Consider the following 12,304-nt stretch of genomic DNA (forward strand, 5'->3'; position numbering starts at 1 on the left):
TTCAGCTCTAGTAAGGACAAGTATTGAATCTCATTGAAATGAACCCCCTCCCCCCCCCCCAACAACCACCGTCATACTAGAGATCAGTATGTTGTTAGTATCTCTGTTTATCAATAAGTAGCCGAACTTGAACATGGAAGCTCTGAACATGTGGTTTTATTTTCAGATAACAGATCAAATTTCCACCTGGCTTTATATAGATATCTGATCAGCTCAAGACACATGAAGTGGCTCAGAGTGACTGGGAGAGAGAGAGGGAGTGATGAGAGAGAGAGAGAGAGAGAGAGAGAGAGAGAGAGAGAGTGTGTGTGTGTCACCTATGTTCATGATGCTGTCTTTCTCAGGACTGAAGAAACAGCCAATCATAGAAGAGAGCCAGCTTGGCGTTGGAGGCTGCTACGTTAGACTGGAGAGAGAGAGAGAGAGAGAGAGAGAGAGAGAGAGAGAGAGAGAGAGAGACACAGGCAGAGAGAGAGAGAGAGAGAAAGAGAGAGAGAGAGAGAGAGACAGGCAGAGAGAGAGAGAGAGGAATAAGAATTCATTTTATCTGAGAAAACACTCAAATCAAACTGACTGATGAGGGGAAAACCTTGATTTCATTGATCCAGTTCCTTCAACAGACCGCCTGGCTGTAGGCCCCGCCCCCTTACCGTGCAGGTGGTGAGCAGCCAGCCAATGATGGCCCAGCGCGGCAGGATGTCGGAGCTCAGCACCTCATTGGACGGATGGACCACGCCGCAGATGTAGCGAATCAGATCGCAGCGTAGCGACTGGCTCTCCGCCGTCGACAGATACTGTCTCTGAAACCAGTCCTGATACCGCTTCTGCTGCCCCGAACCGCACCTGCAACAGGAGAGACCGCATCAGAGACCAGCAGAGTCTGAGACCGCATCAGAGACCAGCAGAGTCTGAGACCGCATCAGAGACCAGCAGAGTCTGAGACCGCATCAGAGACCAGCAGAGTCTGAGACCGCATCAGAGACCAGCAGAGTCTGAGACCGCATCCGAGACCAGCAGAGTCTGAGACCAGGAGAGACCACATCAGAGACCAGCAGAGTCTGAGACCAGGAGAGACCCACATCAGAGACCAGCAGAGTCTGAGACCAGGAGAGACCACATCAGAGACCAGTAGAGTCAGAGACCAGTAGAGTCTGCATCAGAAACCAGTAGAGTCTGCATCAGAAACCAGTAGAGTCTGGAACCAGTAGAGTCTGAGACCAGGAGAGTCAGAGACCAGGAGAGACCACATCAGAGACCAGTAGAGTCTGAGACCAGGAGAGTCAGAGACCAGGAGACCACATCAGAGACCAGTAGAGTCAGAGACCAGGAGACCACATCAGAGACCAGTAGAGTCAGAGACCAGGAGAGTCAGAGACCAGGAGAGTCAGAGACCAGTAGAGTCAGAGACCAGTAGAGTCAGACATCAGTATAGTCTGAAATCTGTAGAGTCTGGAACCAATAGAGTCTGAAACCGGTAGAGTCTGAAACCAGTAGAGTCTGCTTCAAAAACCAGTAGTTAATTATTGCTTTTTCCAAAAGTGCCAGTGACTAATTTTTAGGCTTTTATTTTGAAGGCAGAATGTCTTTCAAAATAATTATGATTATGAAAGTATCAGGACGCTTCTTCTGCCGACTTTGGACTCCCATCAGACAGAAACGACCGTTACACCTCTAATCAGCCAATCAGAGCCCAGGCTGCTGCTGCAAGAAGAGCGGAGCGATCTGATTGGCTGTTCAGTGACAGAGGATGGGGTCTGGAGGAAACTGGGAGTCTCAAATATGAGACTGACAAGGAAGATAAAACCTTAATTTACCTGTGTGTGTGTGTGTGTGTGTGTCTCTGTGTGTGTGTGTGTGTGTGTGTGTGTGAGGGTGTGTGTGTCTCTGTGTGTGTGTGTGTGTGTGTGTTACCCTGGAGGTCATGAACAGCAGCTTGGTCTCCATGTCCGGTGTGAGGCGACAGGCCAGGAACTTTCTGGAAGTGCGAGCCGTCAGCAGCTGGAGCAGACCTGACACACACACACACACACACACACACACACACACACACACACACAAATGGCAAACTGAGACCGGGAAAAAAACTCCTGCTCAAAACACCTTTCACTTTCAGCTACCTAGCAAATAAATCATCAAAAACTAAAACTAAGCAAATTTCCTTTGTATTTCTATTGTATTTCTATTTTACTTACAACAACTTTCAGTTCAGCTGAGGAACTGGAAAAAAACCTCCAGGAAACAGAATTGAAACTGAATTGGAATTTCACGAAGTTGAATTTAGTTGAAAGCAGTAGTTTAGTTGGAAGTTGAGTTGAAGTGGAAGTTCATGGAATTTAATGGTCAGTTCTGTTTCCTGTCATTCCAATTCAATGCACATTTAATTCTGTTTCCTTACAGCCGGGTGACCACAGAATTTGAATGGATAGAACCGTCTTTCCCATTCAAATGGTGTGTGTGTGTGTGTGTGGGGAGGGGGGGGGGTGAGCTGCTCAAGGGGGAGCGATTGGGTTTAATCGCTCTACATTACTGTTGGTAAGTCGTCACATTTTATTCATTTAACGTTCGTCTTGTAACATTACAAAGCTAACCCGCTCACTCTGTGCGGCGGCCGGTGTGACACACTTTACGGCCTTAATGGACAAACTTCCGTTGTCACCATAGAAACTAACCATAGACGCCATGTTTTGGTTTACTAGCCAAAATACCATAGAGAACAGTGGAAAGACCGTTCTATCCATTCAAACTCTGTGTGGGTGATGTTCACATCCCAACTGCAGGAACTGAACTGGAGTTTACCATGAAGTCTCTCTGAATGTTCAGGAACAGACCAAACCCAGACCAGACCAGACCCCCCCCCCCCCCACACACACACACACACACACACACACACACACACACACACACACACAGGTCAGCAGTACCAGTGAACTGAGGGCTCAGGGCCTGGGGGTTGTGCAGCAGGTCTTTCCACAGCAGCTCCATCTCCGGGATCCGAGCAACAATCTGCAGCAACCGAACCAGATCTCTACCGATGATGAAACACTCCATGAACTACAGAGAGAGAGAGAGAGACAGGTGGGGGGAGAGGGAGAGACATGGACAGAGAGACAGACAGGGGGGGGAAGAGAGAGAGAGAGACAGGTGGGGGGAGAGGGGAGAGACATGGACAGAGAGACAGACAGGGGGGGGAAGAGAGAGAGAGAGACAGGCAGATGAGATGAGATGAAAGGAGATTAATATTATCAACTGATATTTGTCTAACTGTTCATTCCTTCCTTCCTTCCTTCCCTTCTCTCTCATTATATAGATACAGAAGTCTGCCTCTTTCTATCCTTCCTTCCTTCCCTCACTCCCTTTCCTCCCCCCTTGCCTCCTCACCTTCTCCCTCAGCATGCTGATGCAGAAGTCCACCTCCTTCTGTCTGAGCGGCAGCAGGTTGGGCGTCCCGTGGTCCACGATCAGACGGAGGTAAGTGTAGACCGACATCGCGATCAGCATCCCGCTCTTCAGCACCCACTCCCTGTGAGTGTGTGTGTGGAGTGTGGAGTGTGTGTGTGAGAGGACAGGGAGGAAATTAAACAGATTTTTATCCAGAAAGAAAGAAAACAAAGAAACAGGCAGCAAGACGATAAAGTCTGTAAAAGAAAAAACAGAAACAAGACACTGCAGCTGCGACTCTTCCAGGACTTTCCAAAACTTTCCCTGACTGACTCAGAGCTTCAATGACCTAAATCTGTTCCTCCTTCCTGGTTTGTTCTAGTGATGGGACGATATATTGAAATTCTATATATCTCTCAATACAAAAATGTTACAATCCGTATGTATTGAATCCTGAATCGTCCCATCGCTGGTCTGTTCATGTTGTTTTTCACTCTGAAAACCAGCTGATGTGATGAGTGTGGGAAGCCAGATGAAAATACATCCGGCTGGATTCCTGGAAAGTGAGGAGTTTGGAAAATTCCCCAATGTTCCCCGACTCTCCCTGATGTTCCCCGACTCTCCCTGATGTTCCCCGACTCTCCCTGATGTTCCCCGACTCTCCCTGATGTTCCCTGACTCTCCCGATGTTCCCTGATGGTCCCCGACTCTCCCTGATGTTCCCCGACTCTCCCTGATGTTCCCCGACTCTCCCTGATGTTCCCTGACTCTCCCGATGTTCCCTGATGTTCCCCGACTCTCCCTGATGTTCCCCGACTCTCCCTGATGTTCCCCGACTCTCCCTGATGTTCCCCGACTCTCCCGATGTTCCCCGACTGCCTGATGTTCCCTGATGTTCCCCGACTCTCCCTGACTCTCCCTGATGTTCCCCGACTCTCCCTGATGTTCCCTGATGTTCCCCGACTCTCCCTGATGTTCCCTGACTCTCCCGATGTTCCCTGACTCTCCCTGATGTTCCCTGATGTTCCCCGACTCTCCCTGATGTTCCCCGACTCCCTGATGTTCCCTGACTCTCCCGATGTTCCCTGACTCTCCCTGATGTTCCCTGATGTTCCCCGACTCTCCCTGATGTTCCCCGACTCTCCCTGATGTTCCCCGACTCTCCCTGATGTTCCCCGACTCTCCCGATGTTCCCCGACTGCCTGATGTTCCCTGATGTTCTCCGACTCTCCCTGATGTTCCCCGACTCTCCCTGATGTTTCCTGATGTTCCCCGACTCTCTCTGATGTTCCCCGACTCTCCCTGATGTTCCCCGACTCCCTGATGTTCCCTGATGTTCCCCGACTCTCCCGATGTTCCCTGACTCTCCCTGATGTTCCCTGATGTTCCCCGACTCTCCCTGATGTTCCCCGACTCTCCCTGATGTTCCCCGACTCTCCCTGATGTTCCCTGACACTCCCTGATGTTCCCTGACTCTCCCTGATGTTCCCCAACTCTCCCGATGTTCCCTGATGTTCCCCGACTCTCCCTGATGTTCCCTGACTCCCTGATGTTCCCCGACTCTCCCTGATGTTCCCCGACTCTCCCTGATGTTCCCCGACTCTCCCTGATGTTCCCCGACTCCCTGATGTTCCCCGACTCTCCCTGATGTTCCCCGACTCTCCCTGATGTTCCCCGACTCTCCCTGATGTTCCCCGATGTTCCCCGACTCTCCCTGATGTTCCCCGACTCTCCCTGATGTTCCCCGACTCTTCCTGATGTTCCCTGATGTTCCCCGACTCTCCCTGATGTTCCCCGACTCTCCCTGATGTTCCCCGATGTTCCCTGACTCTCCCTGATGTTCCCCGACTCTCCCTGATGTTCCCTGACTCTCCCTGATGTTCCCTGACTCTCCCTGATGTTCCCTGACTCTCCCGCCTGGAAAAGCCTCTCAAAGCTCCAGGAGAACAGTTTGAACATACTTCTGCTCCACCAGGATGTCCAGGACGTTCTCCGCCAGCCACAGGTTCTTATTGGAGATGTCTCCGCCTGCACACACACACACACACACACACACACACACACACACACACACAATAACAACACAATGACAACAGTAATATAAAATGAATTCCCAGCTCTGACAGCTCCAGATTGTTTACATGTTGTTCTCCAGCTTAGGATAATGGAAGTGGCTTTCTGTGTTCTGTGTGTGTGTGTGTGTGTGTGTCTGACCTGCGATCTGTTTCATCAGCGTCATGACGACGCCGTCGGCTCCCATCACTCCGCTCTTCACCAGCTCTCTGACCAGCCACACCAGCTGCACACAGGAACAGGTGGTTTCATTACTGGTTTGGTTTAGTTCAGGTAAATATTGGGGGGGGGGGTCAGCCTGGACGACTGGGGGGGGGGTGGGGGAGAGACTGACTGCACTGTTGGTTTTGCATTAGTCAGAGAGAGAGAGAGAGAGAGAGAGAGAAACCTCCTTCCCTCCATTTAACTAAACTAAACCAGACCAAGTAAAAACTAACTAGATGAATAAAGTAACTGCTGCATAAATAATGTCAAACCAACAGTCGGTCAAACTGTGTTTATTATCGATTCTTAGATGAATCACAATTTATTCCTGAGTGATTCTGCGTTGAGGCAGAAACGTCTAGAATCAGATTTTAAATGACTGGCCGCCCCTCTCCTGGTTCCAGACTGTGAGCCGACAGCTGAACCAGCCGGGCTGTGAGCCGACAGGAAACACACAGAGTCAACAACAACAACAGCAACAACAACAACAACAAGAAGCACATCTACCGCTCCGGTACTGTGACTGACCGGTCCAGGAGAACATACTGTGTTCTGTGTGTTTACAGCAGAACAGTACTGTGTTCTGTGTGTTTACAGTAGAACAGTACCTGTGTTCTGTGTGTTTACAGCAGAACAGTACTGTGTTCTGTGTGTTTACAGTAGAACAGTACCTGTGTTCTGTGTGTTTACAGTAGAACAGTGTATTTACAGTAGAACAGTACTGTGTTCTGTGTGTTTACAGTAGAACAGTGTATTTACAGTAGAACAGTACTGTGTTCTGTGTGTTTACAGTAGAACAGTACTGTGTTCTGTGTGTTTACAGTAGAACAGTACTGTGTTCTGTGTGTTTACAGTAGAACAGTGTATTTACAGTAGAACAGTACTGTGTTCTGTGTGTTTACAGTAGAACAGTACTGTGTTCTGTGTGTTTACAGTAGAACAGTACTGTGTTCTGTGTGTTTACAGTAGAACAGTACCGTGTTCTGTGTGTTTACAGTAGAACAGTACCTGTGTTCTGTGTGTTTACAGTAGAACAGTACTGTGTTTTGTGTATTTACAGTAGAACAGTACTGTGTTCTGTGTGTTTACAGTAGAACAGTACTGTGTTCTGTGTGTTTACAGTAGAACAGTGTATTTACAGTAGAACAGTACTGTGTTCTGTGTGTTTACAGTAGAACAGTACTGTGTTCTGTGTGTTTACAGTACAACAGTACTGTGTTCTGTGTGTTTACAGTAGAACAGTACCTGTGTTCTGTGTGTTTACAGTAGAACAGTACTGTGTTCTGTGTATTTACAGTAGAACAGTACCTGTGTTCTGTGTGTTTACAGTAGAACAGTGTATTTACAGTAGAACCGTACTGTGTTCTGTGTGTTTACAGTAGAACAGTACTGTGTTCTGTGTGTTTACAGTAGAACAGTACCGTGTTCTGTGTGTTTACAGTAGAACAGTACTGTGTTCTGTGTGTTTATAGTAGAACAGTACTGTGTTCTGTGTATTTACAGTAGAACAGTACTGTGTTCTGTGTGTTTACAGTAGAACAGTACTGTGTTCTGTGTGTTTACAGTAGAACAGTGTATTTACAGTAGAACAGTACTGTGTTCTGTGTGTTTACAGTAGAACAGTACTGTGTTCTGTGTGTTTACAGTAGAACAGTGTATTTACAGTAGAACAGTACTGTGTTCTGTGTGTTTACAGTAGAACAGTACTGTGTTCTGTGTGTTTACAGTACAACAGTACTGTGTTCTGTGTATTTACAGTAGAACAGAACACAGTAGAACAGTACTGTGTTCTGTGTGTTTACAGTACAACAGTACTGTGTTCTGTGTATTTACAGTAGAACAGAACACAGTAGAACAGTACTGTGTTCTGTGTGTTTACAGTAGAACAGTACCGTGTTCTGTGTGTTTACAGTAGAACAGTACCTGTGTTCTGTGTGTTTACAGTAGAACAGTACCGTGTTCTGTGTGTTTACAGTAGAACAGTACCTGTGTTCTGTGTGTTTACAGTACAACAGTACTGTGTTCTGTGTATTTACAGTAGAACAGAACACAGTAGAACAGAACACTGTAGAACAGTACTGTGTTCTGTGTGTTTACAGTACAACAGTACTGTGTTCTGTGTGTTTACAGTACAACAGTACTGTGTTCTGTGTGTTTACAGTAGAACAGTGTATTTACAGTAGAACAGTACTGTGTTCTGTGTGTTTACAGTAGAACAGTGTATTTACAGTAGAACAGTACTGTGTTCTGTGTGTTTACAGTAGAACAGTACTGTGTTCTGTGTGTTTACAGTAGAACATACTGTGTTCGGTGTTTACAGTACAACAGTACTGTGTTCTATGTGTTTACAGTAGAACCGTACTGTGTTCTGTGTGTTTACAGTAGAACCGTACTGTGTTCTGTGTGTTTACAGTAGAACAGAACACAGTAGAACAGTACTGTGTTCTGTGTGTTTACAGTAGAACAGTACCGTGTTCTGTGTGTTTACAGTAGAACAGTACCTGTGTTCTGTGTGTTTACAGTAGAACAGTACCTGTGTTCTGTGTGTTTACAGTACAACAGTAATGTGTTCTGTGTGTTTACAGTAGAACAGTGTGTTTACAGTAGAACAGAACACTGTAGAACAGTACTGTGTTCTGTGTGTTTACAGTACAACAGTACTGTGTTCTGTGTGTTTACAGTACAACAGTACTGTGTTCTGTGTGTTTACAGTACAACAGTACTGTGTTCTGTGTGTTTACAGTAGAACAGTGTATTTACAGTAGAACAGTACTGTGTTCTGTGTGTTTACAGTAGAACAGTACTGTGTTCTGTGTGTTTACAGTAGAACATACTGTGTTCGGTGTTTACAGTACAACAGTACTGTGTTCTATGTGTTTACAGTAGAACCGTACTGTGTTCTGTGTGTTTACAGTAGAACCGTACTGTGTTCTGTGTGTTTACAGTAGAACAGTACTGTGTTCTGTGTGTTTACAGTAGAACAGTACCGTGTTCTGTGTGTTTACAGTAGAACAGTACTGTGTTCTGTGTGTTTACAGTAGAACAGTACTGTGTAGAACAGTACTGGGTTCTGTGTGTTTACAGTAGAACAGTACTGTGTTCTGTGTGTTTACAGTAGAACAGTACTGTGTAGAACAGTACTGGGTTCTGTGTGTTTACAGCAGAACAGTACTGTGTTCTGTGTGTTTACAGTAGAACAGTACTGTGTAGAACAGTACTGTGTTCTGTGTGTTTACAGTAGAACAGTACTGTGTTCTGTGTGTTTACAGTAGAACAGTACTGTGTAGAACAGTACTGGGTTCTGTGTGTTTACAGCAGAACAGTACTGTGTTCTGTGTGTTTACAGTAGAACAGTACTGTGTTCTGTGTGTTTACAGTAGAACAGTACTGTGTAGAACAGTACTGGGTTCTGTGTGTTTACAGCAGAACAGTACTGTGTTCTGTGTGTTTACAGTAGAACAGTACTGTGTAGAACAGTACTGTGTTCTGTGTGTTTACAGTAGAACAGTACTGTGTTCTGTGTGTTTACAGTAGAACAGTACTGTGTAGAACAGTACTGGGTTCTGTGTGTTTACAGCAGAACAGTACTGTGTTCTGTGTGTTTACAGTAGAACAGTACTGTGTTCTGTGTGTTTACAGTACAACAGTACTGTGTTCTGTGTGTTTACAGTACAACAGTACTGTGTTCTGTGTATTTACAGTAGAACAGAACACAGTAGAACAGTACTGTGTTCTGTGTGTTTACAGTAGAACAGTACCGTGTTCTGTGTGTTTACAGTAGAACAGTACCTGTGTTCTGTGTGTTTACAGTAGAACAGTACCTGTGTTCTGTGTGTTTACAGTAGAACAGTACCGTGTTCTGTGTGTTTACAGTAGAACAGTACCTGTGTTCTGTGTGTTTACAGTAGAACAGTACCGTGTTCTGTGTGTTTACAGTAGAACAGTACCTGTGTTCTGTGTGTTTACAGTAGAACAGTACCGTGTTCTGTGTGTTTACAGTAGAACAGTACTGTGTTCTGTGTGTTTACAGTAGAACAGTGTGTTTACAGTAGAACAGAACACTGTAGAACAGTACTGTGTTCTGTGTGTTTACAGTACAACAGTACTGTGTTCTGTGTGTTTACAGTAGAACAGTGTATTTACAGTAGAACAGTACTGGGTTCTGTGTGTTTACAGTAGAACAGTACTGTGTTCTGTGTGTTTACAGCAGAACAGTACTGTGTTCTGTGTGTTTACAGTAGAACAGTACTGTGTAGAACAGTACTGTGTTCTGTGTGTTTACAGTAGAACAGTACTGTGTTCTGTGTGTTTACAGCAGAACAGTACTGTGTTCTGTGTGTTTACAGTAGAACAGTACTGTGTTCTGTGTGTTTACAGTAGAACAGTACCTGGGTTCGGGGAACGTCCTGCAGCTTGAGGAACTTCTCCATGAGGATCTGGTTGATCTTCACCAGAATCACGTTCATCCCGTCTCTGTTGACCAGCGTGAGGTCTCTGTAACACTGAGCACGAGCAAACACACACACACACACACACACACACACACACACACACAGTTCACTATATAGTTACATACTTTATATATTGGCCTTTGGCTAATAGTTGGATATCATTTTCCTCAAAGGCTTCAGGAGTGTCAGTCAGTGACGGGACGATATCTGAATTCAATAAAACACAATACAAAAACAGAATACTTATAAGACTCTCACCCTCTGGGCCTGAGCCGGCTCTGTGAGAACCAGACTGAACAGACCCAAACACACTTCCTCATGCTGCTGCTGGCCTTTACACACCTGGGGGGGGGGGGGGGGGGGGGGGGCAGGAGAGACGGGTTAGAGGAAAACCAAAGTCTACATACATGTGGCATCAACATTTATTTTAACTCAAGAAGTAGTACCAGTAGTATTAGTCGTAGTAGTGGTGGTAGTAGTAGCAGTGGCAGTAGTAGTAGTAATACCAGTATAAGTAGTAGAATAAGTTGTAGTAGTAGAAGTAGCAGTAGCAGAAGTATTAGTCATAGTAGCGGTGGTATTAGTAATAACAGTATAAGTAGTAATAGTAGTATTAGTAGCAGTAGTAGTAATATTAGTAGTAGTAGTATATTATCAGTGAATGTGTATGTGTTTCTTACATTAATCTGTAGTAGTATTACTAGCAGCAGTAGTAGTATTAGTTGTAGTATTATCAGTGTGTATGTGTTTCTTACATTAACCTGTAGTAGTATTAGTAGCAGCAGTAGTAGTATTAGTTGTAGTATTATCAGTGTGTATGTGTTTCTTACATTAATCTGTAGTAGTATTACTAGCAGCAGTAGTAGTATTAGTTGTAGTATTATCAGTGTGTATGTGTTTCTTACATTAACCTGTAGTAGTATTAGTAGCAGCAGTAGTAGTATTAGTTGTAGTATTATCAGTGTGTATGTGTTTCTTACATTAACCTGTAGTAGTATTACTAGCAGCAGTAGTAGTATTAGTTGTATTATCAGTGTGTATGTGTTTCTTACATTAACCTGTAGTAGTATTAGTAGCAGCAGTAGTAGTATTAGTTGTAGTATTATCAGTGTGTATGTGTTTCTTACATTAGCAGTCAGAGCGTCGTTCGCCTCCCGTTCTGAAAGCCCATTGGTCAACGACTGGACGATTCCAACACACCTCTCCAATCGCTGCACAGCACATAACAGTGGGTCATTAGAAACACACACACACACACACACACACACACACACACACCTCCAACCACTAGAGGACAACAGACAAACTGTTGCATTACAGACACACACTTACACATTATAGACTAACATTCAGCTGACAAACACACACCCTTGTATGACACAGATGCAGCATGGCATGCACCTTCCACACACACACACTCACACACACACACAGAAAACACACACTCCCATCAGCATCAGTCAGTGGGACAGCAACACAGCGAGACAACAACAACAACAACAAATATGAGTTAGAAGTTGGAAGACAGTGTCAAGGACCGCATCTCATGCTCTTTTTGACATGCGAAAGACAAGCAACGCGCATGCGCATCACTTTGTGTCTCATCCATATGTTTACGTATGATTAGCATGCTAGGCTAACTAGTTACTAGCTCTGCGACTTTTCCTCAACTATCAGCTCTGCAAAAGCACAGAGCCGCTGTGAAGCCAGGCCGACCGGCTGCAGCTACACAGCAAACTGTTCTGTCAGATAACGGCAGGCTGGCTAAGCTAACGATACTAGCCACCTGCTAGCTAGCCTAGCTAGCAACATGCAGGTTCACAAAAATGGTTCCGTGTCTCTTTGTATCCGTTGGTTTTTGTTATGATTAGAAACCTGCTCTTTATTCAGCCGGGGGCGCGTGAGTTACCGTTAGCTTGGCTTATTTAATGTTGTCCGTGTATCCGTACAGCTAGCCCGGCGACCCTACCTCCTCCAGCTCGTCTTTAGCATCCAGCTGGGTGGACACCAGCAGCCGGCCCTGCGGCTTCGCCTTCGCCGGTGAAGGCTCCATCTCCTCCCGCCTCGTCTCGCCGGGCCCCGCGGAGCTGAGAGGGCCGGGACTGTGGGGTTCAGGGGGGTTTATAAAAGCCTTTCTCGGTGTACCGGAGCGCCTCGAACACTTGTCCGTGTTGGAGACTCTATCTGTCAGGGTTTCG

At 45.7% G+C, this 12,304-nt stretch overlaps 1 protein-coding gene across 1 annotated transcript in view; it reads right to left on the bottom strand.

Annotated features, from left to right (window-relative positions):
• ints3 (integrator complex subunit 3) overlaps positions 1 to 12,304 on the bottom strand; it is a 28,761-nt gene extending 16,457 nt beyond the window's left edge. Inside the window, 13 exon segments of the mRNA XM_078290282.1 lie at positions 318 to 354; positions 356 to 406; positions 651 to 833; positions 835 to 843; positions 1,912 to 2,009; positions 2,922 to 3,051; positions 3,379 to 3,520; positions 5,340 to 5,406; positions 5,593 to 5,677; positions 10,044 to 10,157; positions 10,365 to 10,448; positions 11,234 to 11,317; positions 12,076 to 12,304. Coding sequence (XP_078146408.1) covers positions 318 to 354; positions 356 to 406; positions 651 to 833; positions 835 to 843; positions 1,912 to 2,009; positions 2,922 to 3,051; positions 3,379 to 3,520; positions 5,340 to 5,406; positions 5,593 to 5,677; positions 10,044 to 10,157; positions 10,365 to 10,448; positions 11,234 to 11,317; positions 12,076 to 12,159 — 1,168 coding nt within the window. The 5' untranslated portion in view covers positions 12,160 to 12,304.

Source organism: Centroberyx gerrardi, chromosome 19, assembly GCF_048128805.1.
Source record: "Centroberyx gerrardi isolate f3 chromosome 19, fCenGer3.hap1.cur.20231027, whole genome shotgun sequence".
NCBI classification, from domain to species: domain Eukaryota; kingdom Metazoa; phylum Chordata; class Actinopteri; order Beryciformes; family Berycidae; genus Centroberyx; species Centroberyx gerrardi.